Source organism: Anastrepha ludens, chromosome 2, assembly GCF_028408465.1.
Source record: "Anastrepha ludens isolate Willacy chromosome 2, idAnaLude1.1, whole genome shotgun sequence".
Lineage (NCBI taxonomy): Eukaryota > Metazoa > Arthropoda > Insecta > Diptera > Tephritidae > Anastrepha > Anastrepha ludens.
This window is the reverse complement of record NC_071498.1, coordinates 5,582,322-5,604,832: the sequence shown is the minus strand read 5'-3', so window position 1 is coordinate 5,604,832 and position 22,511 is coordinate 5,582,322. Positions and strand designations below refer to the sequence as shown.

General features: G+C 36.9%; 1 protein-coding gene across 4 annotated transcripts in view; it reads right to left on the bottom strand.

Moving 5' to 3' along the window:
• The window catches only part of LOC128862553 (uncharacterized), a 104,131-nt gene that overhangs the window by 65,091 nt on the left and 16,529 nt on the right, over window positions 1-22,511 (bottom strand). Inside the window, exons 1-2 of one of the 4 annotated variants that reach the window (XM_054101287.1) lie at window positions 12,622-14,380; window positions 12,340-12,533 (exon numbers count right to left, since the gene is read on the bottom strand). The exons of 1 other annotated variant lie outside the window; for it this stretch is intronic. In XM_054101287.1, the coding sequence (XP_053957262.1) occupies window positions 12,340-12,362 (23 nt within the window). In that variant the 5' untranslated portion in view covers window positions 12,363-12,533; window positions 12,622-14,380. Of the gene's footprint in view, window positions 1-12,339; window positions 14,381-22,511 lie in introns of those variants that run through there. 2 more of the 4 variants (XM_054101278.1, XM_054101270.1) reach the window with 2 other exon arrangements.

Here is a 22,511-nt window from a genome sequence, read left to right as displayed (position 1 = left end):
CAGCAATTTTCAAGCAGTTCGGGTAAATTCATAAAATTTTCCTGGGTGAAGGCCAAGAATATATACAGTCTGCGTCAGTAAAAAAACCGCGATTATTCATGAAATATAAAAGATATATATTTAAATTTTTTAACATAAAAGTATTTAAAAACCTACTAGATGCATTTGCTCAATAAGGCGTGTAGTCTTCAACGTTGTCGAGTATAGCTGGCATCTTCTCGGAATGCTTTGAACCAGCTGTTCTGGGTAGCTCGTCGACAAAGAGGACTAGATTTTGCGAACTTGACGAACGAGTTGCTTGAAATCATGGACTGGCTTTCCGACAAGATGCGTTTTCATAGTTCTCCACACATTTTCAATGGGGTTGGTGTCTGAGGACTGGGTAGGCCAGTCCAATACTGTGACGCCCTTTTCTTGTTTTATTGTTTCTCAGTGTGTTTTTCAGAGAGCAGTGGTTTTGATGATGTGTGAGGGTAGGATATGTTCGCCTCCTTCAGTCGTCGTTCGATGGTGTTGATATTCACATCTATTCTCTTTTTCCCCTATATTCCACATAGGAACCATCTTTTCCTACTATAATATTATATTCGAAAAATTAAATCTTGATTTAAGTGCTATGCTCTTGTGGAGTTTTTCCAAATTATGTAGGAACGAGGTCGAAAAAAATTGACCCGGCTGCTTCCTGAGAAAATTAATTTTGTTTAATTCCTCAAAATATTGTTTTTTTTTACTTTCGTAGTATTAAAAATCGAACTCCTGAAGGAAAATATAGTGGCAGTGCAGGGAACGATATCGAAAAAACTTACCCGGCTGCCTTCTGAAAAATTCATTTTTTTTTTTAATTCTTGAAAATATTGTTTCTTTGAATTTTACAGTTTGAAGATCCAACTTCTTAAAGAAAAAAGTGTATGTAGCGTAGTACACATAACAGAAGTCAAACTTTCAAGGCAGACAAAGAAAGAAGAAGAGACCCGAAGAGAAAGAGAGAGAGAGAGAGAAAGAATATATGTGTAAATAAATTCACAACATTTGCAGAGAATACAAATAGACAAAATTTACAAAAAACGGAGAAGGGTTGACCGGTGTAGGTAAACGCCGGACACAAACCGTGGCAACAACGCGCACTACTCCGAGCTTTTATCACCCGCACAAGCACTTGTACTTTACTTGCACTTTATAGTACGCACAAGCACTTGCCAGGAAACGGAAATAAGCGCCAAAATGTAGGCACCAAAAAAACACGCCAAAAAATTGAGACCAAAAAACGCTCCAAACACTAGGCACCAAGGAAATATAACGCCAAAAAGTAGGCACCAAAAATATGTATATTTCCTACAAGTTTGCACCAACAAACAAGCGCCAAAAAGTAGGCAGTGTTATTTCTCACTGCAAATTAGCAACCAAAAGTAAAAACTCAGGAAAAAAGCCTAAAGTGTATTTAAGATATATATAAGGTATAGCTCTCTCTCTCCTTATCCTCTACGGTATATCTTTTTTCTCTCTCGCGAAACGAAAATGCCCAAAACGTTGCATGGCCTTGGAATTTTACACTCCATTCTCGCTCCTCCATCGACGCCAAAGAAGTTTCCCTTCAAAAAATAAGCTCGATTTTTTCATTTTTTGTTGGGTAGTGTCAGAAGAAAAATACAAGAAGATTGTTTTGATATATTTTTTTCGACAGCAGTTTAGGCAACTATCCGAACTTCCACTACATATAAAAAGGTAGACAGAAAATCTTAAAAGCAAATCAGACGTTTGTTAGTGGGTGAAAATAACGTTAACTTAAACAAATTTTAAAAAAATTTTACAGACTTCAAAATTTAAATGTTCAAATACAATAAAATTATAAAAGCTGTGTATGAATTATATTAATTTAGAAACACTTCTTCACAAATTCGTACCTTAGTAAATGTTGCTTGTTGTTGAAAAAGTATGCAAGTGTTGAGAGGTGGTTCAGAGAAAATATTCATTGCAAAAGGTATCTTCTTTACGCTAATGCATTGGCTAAGAACTCTCGTTATGTGTGCGACTATTTGCTAATCAGCCGACATGCTATCTTATAACTTTTCCTGCTCTAATTCTTTTCGGCAATAAAAGAGAAATTTGGAGCAGAAGTTGAAAGCTTTTCCAAAATCAGCCTACAGAAAGGAGTGTCTCTTTAATGTCGCACAAAAACGATTTATTAATATTTGATAATTTGCTAACAGTAAAATTGTCATTTAAAGCTCTCAGCTGATTAACGAGCCTTGTGTTATAGGCAACGATAACCAGGCATTGAGAAAACGGCCTTTTGTCAGATACCAAAATCATTTGATCCGATCACAACTTTCACGATTTTTTATATATTATTTAATCAACTGAAATGCTTACACTTTAAAATATAAAATAATGTAGAAAGAAAAAAGTATTACAGCTACAACAAAATATCTATATTAAAATTCACACACACATTGACATACTCGTTCGCATATTTTCGTATACCCAGCTGGAAAATTCGCTAGAGCCAAATTGTTTTGCTGCTAGTGAGTTTAGAAATAACCCCGCCACCCTAGAAAAAATTAATATGTTTTAAAGTTCAGGTTTACTACTAAATTCGACAGAGGAGATCCGATAGTCGCCGAATTCCCTTTTTGCGTGGAAGTTGAAGAGGTGGACGGCTGCTAGGCTCGATTAATTTAAATTTTTTTATTTTTATTTTTTTGTGTTTCTACTTTTTCTTTCTTTATGTATTCCTTGATAAATAATACATGTACAAGGTGGGCCATATAGCGTTTGCTTTTTGAACCACCTATTGTTTTGAGAATGGTAACACAAATGACATGTCAAATGTGTTTATAATTTACTTAAAGGTTTGACATTTACGAAATGGGATGCTATACGCTTGAACAAAATTGGGAAATATTGAAAACCTATTTCCAAAGTGGTGAGTATTCTTCTTCTTTTCTGATTTTCACATCGGTGGCTACGTCAATAACCAAATTGTCGGATTTGGGCTCAGAAAATCCACACGTCACTGTAGGGAAGCAAATGCATCCTCAACGAGTCACTGTTTGGTGCGGTTTTTGGTCTGGCGGCATCATCGGGCCATTTTTTTTCGAAAATGAGCGAGGAGCCGCGGTTACAGTAAATGGCGATCGTTACCGTGACATGCTCAACGAGTTGTTTCCAAAAATTTAAGAGAATGGCATGGACGACATTTGGTTTCAACAGGACGGTGCAACTTGTCACACTGCCAAAGTTACACTCGAAGTTTTGGCTACCGTTTTTGAAAACCGAATAATCAGCCGAAATTCCGATATCAATTGGCCGCCTCGGAGCTGTGATTTAAGCCACTTGGGCTTTTTTTTGTGGGTAGTCGTTAAGGACAAATGCTATGCGAACCATCCAGAGACGATTGATGCTTTAAAACACGAAATCGAAGTTGCCATTCAAGAAATTGGAGCCCAAACAATCGAAAATGTGCTTAAAAATTGGGTTGATCGAATGGCCTACTGTAAAGCCAGTCATGACAGTCATTTGAACGATATTATTTTTCATTCATAAATGGCAATGTTCAATCTTCAAAATTAAAGAAAGTTTGAAAAAATAGTGATTAGTTGTTTTTATAGCCGATTCAAAAACCAAATTTTACATGGCCCACCCTATAGATGAAATTCTCATCTTTACTTATCGAGCCAATAAACTATTTCTAATTTTAAAGTACCCTTTAACTCTTTTCATTTACTTAACTGCCTGATAGAGAAAACTTGCGAAACTTCGGCAATGAAAGTCCGCCATTTGGTTCAGATATGGTGAAGGCTGGTCAAGCCAGTGAGTTAGCCCTGCTAATCTTCATTCACACCACCTTCATTTTACTTAACATTAACCCTAACTTTAAATTTTAAAGTACACAATAATTAACCTGGCAAAAAAGTGTGAAATTAACCTTATAATCTAAGTAGAAATATTACATTATATTTACAAAAAAAATCACCAATTTTGTTGACTTCTGTTTAAGCCAGGGTGCACCTATTTGGTGTTTTTTTTTTGCTTTAACTTTCCTTGAAAAGGCCAGAAAGGGAGGTCTACACTACGTAAAATAACTGTAGCAGTAAGAATTTTTGACAATTTATTTGTTTCTTACTTAATTTTTATAATTTTTCTATAAAAATTCTCGTATGTTCATTATTTTACAAAAACCTTATAAATCCAAGTTTCAAACCTACTGAAAATTAAAAAAAAAATTACACAAATTTGGTCAGAATTTCACACATTTTAATCAGTATTTGTAGAAAAATTTTGGGCATGCCGAATTACGGCTCCCCTTATTTTACCATACAAACGGAGCAAGTTCCAAGTAACACAAAAATCATATTAAGAATTGACAATTTTTTTTTCTGAGGTCGTTGGCATTTTCTCTTCATCAGAAGTCGGCAAGTTGACTTGACAGAGTAATCGAACTGCACAGTGGGGAAAAGAGTAAAAGTTAAAGACCAAAATCACCAACAATGAAAAATGGAACGGTTGTACTCCACTATGATATAAATACGCCCAAAATTATAATTTATATATTTGCATAATTAAATAAAAAGCATCGATTCTGTAAAAAATAAAGAAATTGAACTCCTTCATATAATTTATGTTGCATTGAAAAGGAATTAAATTGACGAAAAAAAAACAATATCCTTCAAAACGTTATTAATTCAATATTACTATTTATACTTTTGGAACAGTTTCTGGTCAGAAGTATATTTTTTTTTCAATATTACTATTTATACTTTTGGAACAGTTTCTGGTCAGAAGTATATTTTTTTAATAGAAATAATAAATTCAGAAATAATTTTTTCGCAAAAGTGCGTGGAAAGAAAAAATTATATTATCTTAAAAGAAAATCTTTGAGTTAAGGATACAAATTGTTATCTAAATTTCTTCAGAATTCAGTTATATCGCTTCTGTTATAAAAATGTATCTCGCTTCGTAGGATTATTATTTCTACATGAATTTCGAAATCATACTTGCTCACATGACTAGTAAAGGGGCGATTAAAGATATCAATCCAATTCTGAGTTCCTTTAATGTCTTCAAAACTGTACCCGAAATTAAAGAAAAGAGTTTATTAGTTAGTTTATTTTTATTTTCAATAAACCCTGAAAATTGTCTAAATATCTACAATACATATAAAAATATTGTAATATTGTATCTACTGGAATTATATTCACGTGTTTCTGTAATAGATGTGTGGCACAAAGGCACCGCAAAACAACAAACACATTTGCAATCATAAAATTTTTTTTTCAATCATTTTATTCATACATATAAAGAAGTTTGTCCACTGTAGCATAAAAAATTACCAGCGTAATCAACGCCTATGTTGCTTCGTTGGAGTTCGAACCATAGATAATAAGATGGGAAACTCTTCATTTTGAGAGAGAACGCACCCATGAGGACGTTTCAAAACTTGGCAGCACTCACACATTATGGGATTTTGAACAGCTGATAGGCGAAATGGCGGGCTGCCACAGAAAACGCAGCGCTTCGTTTGACGTTTTTGCTTAGTGGAGAAATTACGCGATTGAAATGTTTATAATTATTTGTCTTAAAATTAATTTAGTTAAAACATAATAATTTAATTTGAAGGGTGTTTGTGGAATTTTCCAAAGCTTTTTATATCCTTTTCGGCTTCTACTTTAAATTCGTCTTGAGTGCATATCTAAATACATTTTACATACTTGCAATTTTATTGAAAACTGTGTGTTGGTTTATGTCTGTAAATTTGTATACATGAAGGTATTTTATGGTTAAAAAACGTAGGTAAGGGAATTTAATTTGAGTTTGAAATATTTTACAAACATATTTTTAGGTAATAGGACTATGAATAAGTTCGTGCGGTTTTACAACAGATGGCGTAACTTGATTATTATTCCATCGATCCACATTTCCAAACATTCATTGGAGAGCTACTGTCGTAAGGCACAAACGTCAGTATAAGTTTTTTATTTGAAGCGTAAACAACAATATTTTTACCACACTTGAAAATGTCGAATTTCGTGCCAAATAATGTGTTTTTGCGGGGAATTCTTCTTCATTATTTTAATATGAAGAAAAAAGCAGCCGAAAGTCATCGTATCTTGGTGGAAGTTTATGGTGAGCATGCTCTATCTGAGCGAACGTGCCAGAAGTGGTTTGCACGCTTTAAAAGTGGTGATTTTGGCTTGGAAGACGAAGAACGCGAGGGTGCGCCGCCAAAGTTCATGGATACCGAATTGGAGGAATTGCTCGATCAAGATCCGGCTCAAACGCAAGAAGAGGTTGCAAAAACTTTGGGAGTTGATCAATCAACCATTTCCAAACGTTTAAAAGCCATGGGAATGATCCGAAAGGTAGGCCATTGGGTGCCGTATGAATTGAAGCCAAGAGACGTTGAACGCCGTTTTATGGCATGCGAACAACTGCTTCAACGGCACAAAAGAAAGGGTTTTTTGCATCGAATTGTGACTGGCGATGAAAAGTGGGTCCATTACGACAATCCAAAACGTCGGGCAACGTATGGATACCCTGGCCATGCTTCAACATCGACGTCGGCGCAGAATATTCATGGCCTGAAGGTTATGCTGTGTATCTGGTGGGACCAGCTGGGTGTTGTGTATTATGAGCTACTGAAACCGAATGAAACGATTACGGGGGATGTCTACCGACGACAATTGATGCGTTTGAGCCGAGCACTGCGAGAAAAACGGCCGCAATACGCCGATAGACACGACAAAGTTATTTTGCAACATGACAATGCTCGGCCACATGTTGCACAAGTGGTCAAAACATACTTAGAAACGCTCAAATGGGATGTCCTACCCCACCCGCCGTATAGTCCAGACCTTGCGCCATCCGATTACTATCTCTTCCGATCGATGCAACATGGCCTGGCTGACCAGCACTTCCGTAATTACGATGAAGTCAAAAAATGGATCGATTCGTGGATTGCGGCAAAACCGACCGAATTTTTCACAAAGGGAATCCGTGAATTGCCAGAAAGATGGGAAAAAGTAGTAGTAAGCGATGGACAATATTTTGAATATTAAATTTGTAACCATTTTACGTCAATAAAGTTTCAAATTTCGAAAAAAAACCGCACGAACTTATTCATAGTCCTATTAATAAAAACTTAAGCTTATCTGTTTTAGTTTTATTCTTATATTAAAAAATTGCAATATTTTATGTATTTATTTATACTTTTTCGAGTTCATTACTTTATTATTATAATATAGCACTTGTATATCAATTTTGAATAATTCCATTTAAATATTTTTGATTTTTCAGCTTATTTTTCTATTTTATGCTGATTGTGGTCATTTTTATTATATGTAGGTGTATACGGGTGATATAAGGCTACTGGGCAACCGCGCACTACATACTAACCTCAATAGCGATGTGGAAACTAAAAATTCCCAATTTTTGTTTAAAAAATACCTAATCAAAGTTTCTTCCGGTATGGCACTACTGACAAATGTTATAAAAAATGTACATTATTCAGCGCTCTCACGAGAAAAAGAGTTTCGCATCTAGTCATCTATGGTTCGAACAACAACCGATTTTAAGAGCGTAAGAATGCGTGGGTTGAGTGCGCTGCTCGCACGAGTAAACTTCGCCGATCTCTGTTCCACAAACGAATGCTCGAAATTTGCCCAATTGTCAAAAATCAATGAAATTTTTGAGAAACTTGGAACTTGTACTTTTGTATTTCCAAATTTATTTGACAATAAAACTGTATATCCGAAATTTTCTTAAAAATTTTGATTAAAAAAATTAAAATTTTGATCAAAATTGGTTCAAGTTTTTGAAAGTTTAAATTTCTATGGTCGTTTTGGAGAAAAAATTATTATAATTCAATACGAAGCAAAAAAATTGTCAAAATTTTCCAATAAGTTCCTTTGATATACATTTTTAATGCAGTGTTTGTGTAAGAGTCCAATTTAGTATTCGTTTAAAATACTTTAATGTTTTCCAACTCCTGTTATTCGTTATAATTTTCTGTGTAGTAAGAAGAAATAAGTAGGTTTTGTTTGAAATAAATGTGTATATTGGGAATATTTTGTAATAAATTGAGTGAATGTGAAACAACTAGTTTTAAATTGGGAATTTTGCCCCAACATCATCGCTACAATAACCAATTGGAATTTGTGTTCATCATTAGTGAGGTCCTTCGAGCCGGATAATTTATTGCTTCTATGAACTGGGTCCTCTTGCAACATATTTAGGATTCTCCCCGCATACCTCATCCTGAGGAAGTGTAAACTTTGACACTGCTGAAAACATTCACCTTTTACCTACAAAAAGTACACCCACACCCAAAAGTACTCCACACTTCGTTAGCGCAATCTTATTGTTTTGAAAAAAAATGTGTTTTGTTGCATTATGAAAATTTTATTTTGATACAAATCAGACGGAAGACATTAATTTACTGACTTTGGGAGAAAAAAAATAATCGCTACTTGACGACTCGAATTAGTAATTTTACGAATCAGAAGCCGAGGTCTACCCACAAAGTTTAAGCCGTTTTTCCAAGGAGGATGTTTTTTATTAATTAACGAATTTAAGGATATCAAATTACCAGTTTTGGCCATCCGAGGAAATATTGTGAGAGTAACTTCGGCTGCCACGTCCCCGGAAACTCAGCCCGCTCATTTCATATTTATTCGCACACTCGTCCAATTTGTCGTTGATCAGGCAACAACGAAGTAAGGTTAGTTTTTTCTTCTATCACTAACACAATTTCAATTTAGTCGTTAAAAACCGCTAACGGCGACCGCTATTCGCACTTTTTATAAACGTGGCACGCCAATAGCAAAATCAGACTAGTTCATAACCAGTCATGAATTTCTTTAATTCAGCTTTTCCCTACAGGGCAACCATAAACACACATATGTAGTTGTAGTTATGTAGTACCCTTTGTTTGCTTCGCTGCGGATGTTCAATGACATTTCTGATAGCAGCAAAATTAGGCACACCGCCGCGCATCCTTTGCCATATCCGCACAAATGCCGAGTATTTCCTTGATCTCCAACCTACGCCAAAGGCGGCAGTCAGCCTCTAACGTACTCGCATATGTATATGTAATCGTTCGTATTATATAATTAGAGCTGCATACACGCAAATGTTCAATATCTAACTCTTACACATTCACATTCGACTGATTATCGATTAAATCATCAAGTACCTACCAGCAAATAATCAACTAACGCCTCCATGTGCACATTGTCAACAAGATTCCCTTCACTAATGCATGCTTTGCATGCATACATACACACATACACGCATACACTTGCACACATGCTAATATTCCAAATACATTTGTGCGAGAAGCGTTGACAATGTTTATCCCATTGCCGTTGTCAACGCTATAGCTAGCGTTAACGGTGTTGCCAATGTGAGCATTGTATTATGATTGGGTACATAAAGGCAACATGTGAGTACTGGAAGGCTGCCACAGACATTCATACACAACAGCACATTAACCAGATTGTCTACAGAGTTGCCTATCTGGCTGCCTGTCATCATCCTTCTTTATCGATTTAGAGGCGAATTTGCTCTAATCCTTGTGCACACATACGAAGGTTTGTCCTCGGATGTGTGCACGTTTACATGGGAGGAGTGGGAGCTATGTTGACGTCCAATATCTTCTGCTGTTAATGCTGGCTATAGATCTGTCACAATGTCTGCCAGGGCGACGTACTCAGAGAGTCAATGGGACATTTAAATTTCATGAAAGGAGCTGTTTTGAAGATACGAAAACAGTTATTGAAGAAACTTCATTAAATTATGCAAATATTGTATTAATTATTATATGCTTTTAGCTCAATTCCAATTGAAGTGCAAAATAATCTGAATTTATTGGATTTAACCAACAATGAATTCAACCTTAATGTTGCCTCGCAATCATCAACGCACTTTACGACCCATTAATGAAGTTTCGGTAAAATATTTACCAATTAAAGAAATTATTTCAAGGATGATGGTGAGGGTGGTGGTGGTGTAGATGTTGTCTGAGCGACACAGTCCAGACCCAATTAGCACAAAAGATTCCATTTTTATACACCACTTGCAGAGCCACTGTTTGTTTTATTAGTCGAACCATCTTGATTTAACTATAAATCAGCCTATGACGTCAATTCTCTTTTCTGCAATTTCTTTCAAGTTAACCATCCAGGATTCCCCGGCATTCTATGTTGTAGAGCATCCAAACTTGCGCACTCTCACAGATAGGGAAAGACTGTCTCCTTGGATTCTTCCACCCCATCTTCCTGGCATGGTCTCCCAAAGGCCAGTGACCGGTTATTGTTGACGTAATTCTGAATATGTCTGCTCGTGGATTTTCTCAACAACTCGTCAGTTCTGGATTTGTTGAAATCGAGCCAGGTGCGACTTTTTCAATTTGATGATGGCGAAAATTATTCGCGCCGTCAACATCGACATCTCCGGCACTATTTTCTATAAAAGTGTCATGCTGCTCGCTTACGCCGATGATATGGACGTTATTAGCATTAGTCAGCGGGCAGTCAATGCCACTTTCTCCAGTCTTGTAAAAGAATACCATGAAGTGGGTCTTGCGGTAAAAGAGGGCAAGACAAAGTACCTTGTGTCAACAACCAAAAAGTTTACGCGTATTGGACAGCAGTTACGATTGACAATTACGAGTTCGGCGTATTCAGCGACTTGGAACCAGCATTAACACCTGCAACAACGTGCTACTTTGGACTGGGTAAGCAATTGGAATTGAAAAGCAGCGCCCTCTCTCGACGCACGAAAAAAACGATCTATCAAGCTTTTAAGGGAAAAATTCTTTGAAAGATCTATGGCCCGATTTCCGTAAATGATACATACCGGATAAGATGGAGCTGTGCGCCAATATCGTCGTAGTGTAGTGCATTAAAATTCAGCGGCTGCGCTAGCTAGGTCACGTTGAGCAAATTTACAATTACGCTCTAGCTAAGAAGGCGCTCTTTTCGAAATGTACTGGTGGAACTCATCAAAAAGGGCGTCCTTATCTATGTTAAAAAAAAACAAGTCGACACGATATGACCGCTCTTGGTGTTTCTAACTGGCGTCAATCCGCATAATGCAGAGGCGATTGGCGCAACAGTTTGGTACCAACGGCCAAGATTGACCATCGGTTGTAGTTGCCAGCTAAGTATGTAAGTAAAAATGCCTTTTCTGATAACCTCAGCCAGAAAAGTCCCTAGAATTAGTGTATAAAGCACGAAATATTTTTAGTGATTCAAATTTATTGCATCTCACTCCAAATGGGCCCCTTCCGAAATTTGCCATTGAGTAATAAACAAAAACAAAACCATTACAAGCACATTTTTCGGAATTCACTTAAGTTCTCGTCTCAAACATCTTTCAAATTGTCTATCGACTAGAATTCTGTAATTTGCGTTTAGCAAAGAGAAAAAAACCAGCCGGAGTCACTTCAGATTTTACTTTTTTTATAAAATGTGCACTTAATTATCAAAGTTCAGCATTTAATTTTTGAAAAATTGTTTTTTTCTTTTTTTTTTGTAAATTTTCACAATTTTTAGACGGACTGTTTTAACTTTTACTATTATTTTCGTATCATTACTATTACTATTATTATTATTGTTATTCTAAGAAGAAGTGGCTCACGGTATTAACTTTTTGAAAATCACGTGCACATTTGTTTTGGTGTTTTTGTCTATGCAAATTTTCTTTTCCATAAACACTCAGTCTAGGCAACCGAGCGCTTAGATTCAGCGTAAACCGACTCATGTCATTCCGTGGTTGTGCGATACTTCCTGACAGTCAATATAACGAGCAGAGGAAAACTGTCAGTGTCAGAGCAATCTACAAGGTGGCACAAAATTAATTTTGTTTTTGAATAACTTTTTTATTAAATGAAAAAAATAAAATAATAATTTTGAGTGACTGAAATCTTTATGTTAACCTTTGCGCACTCCATTGCTTGTATGTTTGTATGTTTCTATGCTGCAGCTGTTTAGTTCACAAACATTATACATTTTCTGATATGGTGACTAATTTCGCGCCACTTTGTATATAAATACGTCAAAAACACAACTGTGTATGAACCGCCCTGTTAAAAAAAAAGCTTATCAAGAAGTTCGATTGTTAAAAAATTATTTAAATAATTTCTATTTCAGTGTGGCTGTGAATGTGAGTGTGCATTCTCCCCACTTTTTTGCTCTATCTAAAATAACAGATAATAACAACAATCACTTAGGGACAACAAACTTGGGAGCAACAATTGCAAGCAACCTAAGTCGGCCAAGCACCTTTTAGCCTCAGCTGGTTAATTGCAATTTAAAATATCTATATTTTTCATCAACTTACTCCGTGTCGTAAAAATAGCTCATAAGGAGTGGTTTTCTTAAGCACTCGTTCGTTCACGTCTATATTTGTACGTTTCGTATACATACATACATATTTGTATGTGTGTGTTTGTGTACCACACGCGGCCTGGCGACTTTACACACTTGCACACTCACTTACGCCGGCACTTTCACTTTTTGTTGCAGACTTTTTAACTGAAAATATATATTTATTAATACATACATGTGTACATTCGTGTGTGTATGTGTGCGTGTTTGCATTTGTATGTGTGCATCTATTTACTTGTTTAAGTATTTCGCAGCGAAATGACAATTTGCCTGCCGCCTTTGATCTGCCTGCCTTTCCGCGACACTAAAGCGCTTGTTTTTTATATTTGTTTTTTCTTTTTTTTTTTCTTTTTTTACCGAAAATGACTGTGAGCCAGATACGACAGACGAACAGGCAACCGCGTGAGTGTGACGCTCGCTGGACGCGCGCTGACTGCGGGATGCTGACAAGCCACGAGGCGTTCAGCCGTAAGCATTAGCATACGGCGCGTGGCTATGTTGAGTGAGTAGTGAAATTAAAACGATTATTTTCACTTTGTTTACTTCAATTAGTTTTTAATAACTCACCGAAAAGCGCTTAAAATTCCGCAAACATTTCACAAGCATAAATAAGACTTCATTTTGAAAACAATGAAACGAGCAGCAAACAAATCGAATCAATGCAAAAGTGAGCGTCACGAAAATTAAGTACCAGAAAACAAAAAACGAAAAACAAAAACTGTTCCAATTAAGTAGGTGCGAAGGCGCGAGTGTAACACGCGCAAAAAGTAGCGCGCCGTGGCCAACAGACGAATGCGCGCTCGAATTATGAAGAACGTCTCCAACGCTGCGAGCGTGCGTGCCAGTGTGGCAAGTGGTGGTGCGAAAGTACGAGCGATCGTTTCTTGCGTCAATTTGGACGCGTGTGCGGCCATTGTAAGCGCCAACGAGCGCCACTATCAACTGCAGCCAGGCAGCCGGGCAGCCGCTAGCGAGCACGCATCCACTACACCAGCCGCGGCGGAAGTGTTGGCGTACGACGCTCAGAGCAGCGGCCAACGGCAGCCGCGCTGTGTGCAGGCAGTGCGTTAACGTTGCGACGGAGGCGTGGTCGTAGACACAAACGCTGCTATTTGGTAGCCAAAAACTATTGTTCGACTACTATAACAACAATAACATAAAGTGTGATGGAACACAAACAAATGCACTGCTTACAACGGCGATAATGGTAATAAATTTCCTTGATATGTGTTGATCTGTAGGGCATTCCGTTGCTTAATTTTGCACTTGCCTATTGTTGTTGTCATCGTTACTTGCACTGTGATTTCGTGGCTGTTGTTGTTGCTGCTGCCAAGGTGTGTTAAAAGCTTGCATATGGAGCGGTTGAAATTTACGGCCACACATTTGGCCACAAGAATTTAAGTAGGCTTGCACCGAACACTGCAGAGATTTTGAGTCTCACCTATTGATAAAGGCTTGCATGTGTGTGTATATGCAAGGTGGCGCAAACTTAATTTATGTAACATGTATTTTTTTGTAAATTAAACAGCTGCAGTACACAAACAGACAGGCACTGGAGCGCGTAAAGGTCGAAATAGAAATTTCCGTCACTCAAAACTATTTTTTTTTATTAAGTTCAAAAGTTATTCAAAAGCACTATTGGATGATTAATTTTGCACCACCTTGTACGTACATACAAAACTTGCATTTCTGTTTCCTGTGTTTGTTTTTGATAGTTTTCTAATATTTGTTGTTAGTCGCGCCATACTCAAGTCATGTGCGCACAGCTGTATCCTACTTTTGCCGCCTGCTCACAAGTTTGTGTAGTTTCGCCTTGGGGTTTCCATTGAACTATCTGGCGGCACAGAAATCAACATAAATTTATATCAAAGCGTGAAAAATTTGGCTTTGATTTGATAAAAGCACTGAATACCCTACATTTATATTAAATCGCCAGTAGCTTTTGGGTGCAAATCGCAGAAGTGACAAACATAGACATACAGTTGTGTGCACAATTGAGTAAACTCTGCTTTCGAGATACAATTTCTGTTTGTTCTTTAACCAAAACCATATTATGAAAACAAAACAATTTTCGTCAAAATTTTCAATCTGATATTTTAGAATAAATTGTATTATGGAGTTTTGTATCGCATTCAAATTTAATATAATTAATAAAGTGAGAGTTTCACGCGTTGATTTAAAAAAATTTCATGTAATTTATATAAAATGGAGTTGATCTTTTGCGATTTTTTTATTCCAAGCAATCTTGAGCATTCTGCACAAGCAAATAATTTTTACTTGGAATAAATTACAAATAGCCCTCAGAAAAGTATTATTATGAACCCAAAATATTAAAAAAAAATAAGTCGCTTAAAATTAAAAAATTGCATGAGCCATATTAGATTAGGTTAGGTTGGCCTGGCTCTCTGAAAGCCGTCACATAGAGTTAATGGTCCTTAGTGGTACCAGATGGAGGCCACTATAGTAGACATCTTGCAATAAGTCTGCGTCTTTAGCGAATCTACGTAAACGCTGAAGCTCTTACCAAAGACTTATTCCAACTTCTCATATTGTGAAGCTCCTAAGCATTTCATTCGAGTTCTAGCTAATGCAGTGCAAGAACATAGAAGGTGTTCTAAAGTTTCCCTCTCTCCAGATCAATGAAAAATCTGCAGCTATCAGTGTTTCTAATTCCTATCTCGCATGCGTGTGCCGCTGGCAAATTGCGGCCTGTCAGTATACGTACGATAGTTCTGCCCTCTTTTCTAGACATGGCTACAAATCTGGCATATTATTCTGCAGTCTTTTTACACATCATTTTCGTGGTTTTGCAAGTGGCTAAAATGTTTCACCTCCTGTCTATTCGGCCTTTCATATGCGCCACGATGCCATTGCAGATCGTCTTTAGGGGTTTTAATATGTTGTTTTCTTATTCAAATGGCATGTAAATTGCGCTCTTGGTTAACTGCGTTCTTGAACGTCTGCCTGATGCCTAGCTCTGCGCAATAGCTCTCTGCCCCTACTCCATCCAAAAGTTTCCAGCCGTCAGTAAATATATTAACAGTATTGAGACTAGGTTACATTCGTCTTTTCCACCCCTCTTCTTCTATTATTATTCCGAATTCCCCCACCCAATTGAATTTCAGAGACAGATAATCGGTGATCAGGTTGAGTATTATTTCAAGCACTGCCGGTGCAATAGTTCCCATCACCCCTGTAGTGCACCAAGACGCTGAACACATGAGCCATATTATTGTGTACCCGAAAATTTTCTCAAGCAAATTTTTTGCCTTATGCTCGCCACTGTACGTATATGTATGTATATGTTTATTTCAAAAAATATTGAATGGCGTTCATGCGAAATTTTTTCCCAAATAAAAGGCAAGAAATCACCGGTTGCTGATGCTCATTAATCTTCAATAGAACTAATCCAGCTGTTGACTCAACTGTAGCCCACAAATACCATGAAAACTTTTAACGAATTTTCTACGCCTGTGGTCTAATTCGACGCAAAATTTTTGCATGAAAATTTGTTATATAGGCTTCCATTTCAAAGCGCTGCTAGAGTTACTGGGGAAGCGCTTATATTGCGGTCAAAAATAATACATCTCTGGAAGAGCTATATAGCCTTGGTTAGCGCGATTACCGCTTACGCGATTTTGGCCGAGTTTAACAAATGTTTCGTACTAATATACAAAATTATTCCACAATGCGGCTACGTCATTCAAAGCAGAAGGAGGTTAAAAGAGAACCTTGAAATTCACTCTACGCAACCAAATAATCAGTCGTAACTCCACAAAGGAAGTGATGTGGAAAAATTAACGAAACTATGCTTTACCTTTTTTGTGGATGAGGAGGATTAAGAAGAGAGTGTGTTTGTACATAAAACTTAAAAGTCAGGTTAGATTGATGCAACCGTGGCAGATAACACACAGAGAATAGAACGAAAACATTTGTTGGAAAAATACCTGTAAGCGAGTTGCTACAACCACTCAGCACCTGATTCCGAATATCCTTTACATTCTCGCAAAAGTGAGGTTACACGCGTTTTTTGTGCTCATGTGGAAATTGTGGTTGTATAATAGGCTAGCTAAGTAGGCAAAATAAATGAACGAGTGCAAGTTGTACTGGACATCAATCGCAAAATATTTTAAAATTATTCATTTCAGGTAGTGACGTGCAACCGCAAAAGTACTAACTGCAAGAAGCAAAGGAAATGACACAAGCGATCAGGTCGTTCATAAATATATCGATTGCGTCGACCAACACAAGAGTTAATAATAATAATATGTAATAATAATAAGCCCACTATTTATCATTGACTAGTTTGGATTTACTAACTTCTAGTTTTACTTTTCAACTCTCTCAGTTCAAAAACTCAGTCCCCGGATATGTGTACCCAGCACTTCTGCTTTGAAGCTACTCGTGAGTTCCTTTCCTTAGTGAGTTAACGACTTAAATTTGCTTGAATCCATCAGCATACGCTCTCCTCTATTCTCTGTTGGGTAGGTAACGAATACGGGTTCAGTGATATGTCAGGTTCTTCGTATCTAAAGCCATTATTTGTTTCTTTATTTTCGTTATGTGTATGAGTGCTGTGTGCTCCATTAAGTGGGAGTAAGCACCTAAAGCAGTTATAAAAAATGTCCGTGAATGATATCCAATTTCTATATCTGTTGATCTGTAATTGTGTTGCTCGCTACTCTTTTGCATATAATTCTCTTTAACTGCAGAGCAGCACTAGCCAAGTATTTGCGAGTATGTGAGTAAATGTTATATAAGGAGATCCAACGATAAATGGCAGAGATTAGTCTCAGACTTCCCGATTGGCAGTGGTTGCTAAAGGAATATCAAAGGCCATGAAAATTTTGAACAAACTAATTATATATTATAATAATTAAAGGCTACACACGAAGCTGAAGTCACCTATGCACAATACTATGCTTACCCAAACTAAATCAAAACAAAAATTTCTCCAATCACGTGTTGTGGTACGTATTGTAGGGGCTAGTTGGAACTTAAAGCTTTCCACATTTTAAACCCACCTTAATGGCCAATAAAAAAACGAGCAACCATAATAAAAACAACTATAGCAACAAAGCGTAAACAGTCACAAATAAAAGTATTAGTAGGTGAGTAGCCATCAGCACCAGATCCAACAGCAACGCCAACAACAGCAGCGACGTCGACTAAACAAAGTAGTGAGCGCCAGCTGAGCACGCAGCAGTGAACGTCAAAGCTTTAGCGGGTATCTAAATCTGCGCGCAAGTATTAGTGTAAATAATTATTGTTTTTTTTTTCTTTGTTTGCATATTGAATGCCTAGTGATTGCTGCATTTTACCTTGCTGCGTTTTTTTGCTGTTGCCTAAACGAATGCTGTTTGTTGTTTTTGCATTGCATGTTTGCTGGTTGCTGCTCATTGCACATTACTAACTTCGCTGTTGCTGGTGTCGCCACTGGCTTGTGGACAATTGTGGGGCGCACATATAGGCATACATTCATTGGTTTAATTATATTCTTTCTGCTTCTGCATTCATGTATACATATCTAAGAATATGCAAGTGTGTGTACGAGTTTGTTTGAATTTATGTGCATTGCTGTAGTATCTCTTTTCTTGCTTCTTTTCCGGCTGCTTGTTTTTGATATTTATGCGTTTTTTATGTGTCTAAGAATTTTTTTATTGAACAATTTAGTTTTAGGTTAGTTCAGAGAAATTTTAGCCGTTAGAAGGATCTAAAAATATATCGCTCGCTATCTTTGCGGCTTGTTGCGCTGTTGCACATACACTGAAAAAATAGCTTAGTATTGAAATTAAAAAAGTTGTCTCATTTTACTTTATCTCATAAGCACATATGTAAGCAATGGGCTTCTCAAGCTGGTAGAAAAATGCTGTAAAACCGACTAATGCAGTGAAAGTTTTAAAAATATGTCACCCTGCAAATTTAAGATCGAGAAGTGAAAAAGCTTTCAGATTCAAGTATTATCGATTGAAAGTCAGTATTATATCTCCGCGGAAGGAAAATTATTTACAAAATCAGGGCTTTATAGTCCAAACAGTGCGTTTATTGAAACAAGTGAAAATCATATTTTCTGTCCAGGTGCATTTTCATCTCGGCGGCTATGTTAGTAAGCAAAAATGCCTCATCTGGGTATCAAAAAACCAGCATCTGATCGTCAGGAAGCCTCTGATAATGACTCTTTGGTGCGGCTTTCGGAACGGTGACATCTTTGGGCGACTTTTCTTCTAGGAGCACTTCGGGCAACACTACGGGAACGAGAGGTATGGTAAATGATTTATATTGCGAGAAGTTGAAGACTTAGACTTGGTCTATCTTTCAGCAGAAACATGGCTACATAACATGAAACACTGCCCATGTACCAATCGATCTTTTTGCACACCCCGCCTCCGGGATGTCTATTGGCCATCTTGGAACTGCGATTTGACGCCGTTCGAATTTGCATGTGGGGTATAAAGTTTTTCAAAGTGAAATGTCTTTGGTAGGTAAAATTTATTTTTTTTTTTTCATTTATTTTGTGATCATTATTTTTCAAAAAAAAATTTGTTGTCTTGTTTCAAAAACACCCCCTTCAAATTTTTTTAGCGCTTTACTAGAACAATACTTTGAACTGATGTTTCACTGCTCAATAATTTCTCGAAACCCTCATGACAGAAAAAAAGGATGTGGATTCTTGGACTCAGAATTGGATGGTCTGGTGCTTAGGTAACCAAATGATAAATGTGGTACCAGTAGAAATCGCAGGTAGAATTGCCATTGCATGTACCGCAATCAGACTGAGGGGTTCGGGCTCTTGGCTCGACCTCACTTTGGGTTCATCCCCCTGTCGACAGATCACTGTACACCCTAGTCCGGAACATTTTCCACTCATATTTTATCAAGTAAGGAGTGAACGGAAGGCTACAATTGAAAAGAAGGCCTGGTAAACCTTTTCGCGGATGGATCGAAGGTGAAGGGAAAGGTAGCTGAAGGAATATTCTGCGAGGAGCTCCACATACGACACAAATTCAATAACCGGACCACTGCAGTGTTTTCCAAGAAGAAGTAGCTGCAATCAAAGAAGCAGCTGCTTGGCTACTCACATGCGTACTAACTGTCAAAAAAGTAAATATTTACTACGATAGCCAAGCGGCAATTAGGGCCCTCGAGTTAATGATGGAGCATTCGAAACTGGTCAGGGAATGCCTGGCTTCACTTTCGATTGCATCCGAATTCTTTGATATAAGGCTCATCTGGGTTCCGGGTCACAGCGACATTGCGGAAATTGTGAGGCGGATAAGCTGGCCACACAAACCGCGCCAACTCAGCGAACGTTGGCCAAGTACACAAATTTATAAGGTCGCGAAATCGTTCTGGCCCCGTAGGGATCGCGGGCGATTGAGCGACCTTCTGAGGTTAACAAAATCTCAGCTCTCAAACTTTGTGGGTACTCTCACAGAACACTATCCGCGTGGTGTGTGTTGGAATTAGCTCGAGTTATTTTTGCGTCAGCTGTATGGAGAATGAGGTGGAATCATCTCAGCACCTTCTCCTTAACTGCCCCGCTCTCACGGTGCTTAGATTTAGGTACCTTGGCTCTTACCTCTTTGCTACGCCTGCTGATATATCAGACCTTGACATTAGAAATTTTATGAGCTTCATCAGCAGCATAAAGCAGTTAACACAACCGCAACTCAGTCATCGTTCATAATCCACATATTTTAAACTCATTTTCCTAACCACCCTACCCTTGCCTCTCTCCACCCTCCCCTTTCGTCCTATCGGTCTTTCTCCACCGTACTTCCTTCACGATAGTATCACAAAGGATGAACTCGATTTATTCGTACAAATGTGCCTACTTCTTAGACAACCATTTTAGCCTAACCTTACCTGGATAAAAAAAGTATTAGTTAATTGTAAGCCAGTATAATCAATCAGACGATATTGTGCTACCACTACTTGGACCTCAATGAATTTGATAAAATCTGTGACGTAATTTATGAGTTTTATTTAAGAATGATAGCAGCAAGATTGCGCCCATCAAGAGTGCGTGACGTCACGTTTGCCGAGTTGTGCAGTGTTGCCAACCCTTCGCTCTCCACAATAAATTTAGTGCTTTTTTATATCCTAAATGCGAAAATTTTTAAGTTTCGAGTTTGTTTCTTTTTTATTTTAATTCGAAGCTACCGAAACTGTAAGTTAAAAAAACTATATTATTAAACAAAAGAAGGTTAAAAAAGGTCACTCTGAGAAGATTTTAGTGTTAATGAAAATTTGTTGAATCTTATCAAATTTAACCATTTCAAAGTCCAAATTTAATATGACATTTTTATAAAAAGAGTTGTTACATAACCTCAAATATAGCAAAAAAATCGTTACCTTAACAAAAGAGTTTCTTTTAACAAAAAAGCTAAAAAATTAAATGGTACATATCCATAGCACATTTATTAAAAAAAACGCACATTTTAAAGACAATTTTTCACGCATACAAAGCTCTTTAAGTAATTCAATAAAAATTTGGTATTTAATTTTTTTAAATGGGCATTTTAGTGCGTTTTTATATCCAAAGTTAGGCAACACTGCAATAGCGAGAGAGAGAGATTTTTTCCATTTATTCTCTTTTTAATCTACCTCCATTTTCAGCGTATCCTAACCTAACTTTTCATTTTTATTTACAAGAGTAAGCAATTTTGACACTTTCCACACAGTTCTCTCTCACAACGCACATCAGACCGAAATTCCCCTCATTCTTGTGCGAGTATTCCATCATTCTTGTCTTCGCACTATATCCCCTATTTTTGTACAGTGTGGCTATCATTGAAAACTAATTGGTTCTTTGCTCTGATGCGCGACTCTTCAGCACAGCGCATTTAGCGTTTTTCCGTGCCATGTTTATATTTAAACGCATTTTTAATGTGTCAAAAATCAAAATCGATTTTCGTTACGACCAGACCGAAACACAAAGTAACTCAGACACTCGCGACGCCTGCAAAGCCACCACACCAGAGCGCAGTGGTGCAACAAAATTGAAATAAATCAAGGCAAAGAGGCTCAAAATAAAAACATAGTAAATACTTTAATTATATCTCCCCCTATGTATATACGTATACCTTCTAATGTAAATAAATAAATAAAGTAAAACAAATTAAGAGCCGTCAACAGGCAGTCAGCGAGAATGGTGATCGCTTTAAGAGGCTCATTAATCGATTCGCTCTTGAGCAGTTCAAGACATTTCTCTGCTTTCACTAAAATTTCAAGACAGAAATTCCAAGCATTCCAAACTAGCAAAAATATTTAGCGAACCTAGAAATATTTAGCTGGTCAGGTGCTTTAGCTTAGACTTAGATTTCTTATGGATTTATTTGCGCTATTTTATTGTTTAAATAAATAAAAATAAAGGCAGGCCTTCCTAACAAAATTTACTTTGCACACTAGCATATTAAATTCTATTATAAATATTTATAAAAACCGCGCGCAAAATGCAATTAAATGTACCGAAATATTTATGTACAGCAAAAGCAATGAATCATCGAAACGATCGATATTTTGGCGAAATTTTATTATAGTCGGAAAACGATTGAAAATGGAAATAAATTTAGACTAAACATAAACTGGAAGTAGTGAGGTGTGCCAATTTTGGAAATTACTCGAGAAATTTAGATATTATTGCGTTGATGCTAAAACCTGCAGATAATAATGTTTTGGCTGAAATGTTTACTTGGGTGGCAATTTAATTCATTAGACTTTAAAGGAAGAACTCAGCACAATAAAAAGTTATAAATAAAGTTGCAAGTCATGGAAATATATAGCAAATTCGCAATTTAGTGACTTTACAAGGTAAGTCATGGCAACTGGATGGATCTCAATGATATAATAATCCGTTCTTTTCGAAGATAGCTTTAATAATCTTGCAACAAAATAAGCTTAAGAATTTAATGAGAGTCAAAATGTAAAACGTTGTTGTTGTTATGTAACAAAAGAAATAGGTTGGTTTGAAAATGTCATTTAAAAAAAGATCAGTTAGTAAGGGAGCAAATTAAGAAACTTGAAGAAGAGATGTGAGAATATAAGTAGGAGACATAATGGAAAGAATAATGAGATGGCGCCTATATTGGTGCCGTTGCTTTGCTCTCAGAGAATTAAACAATG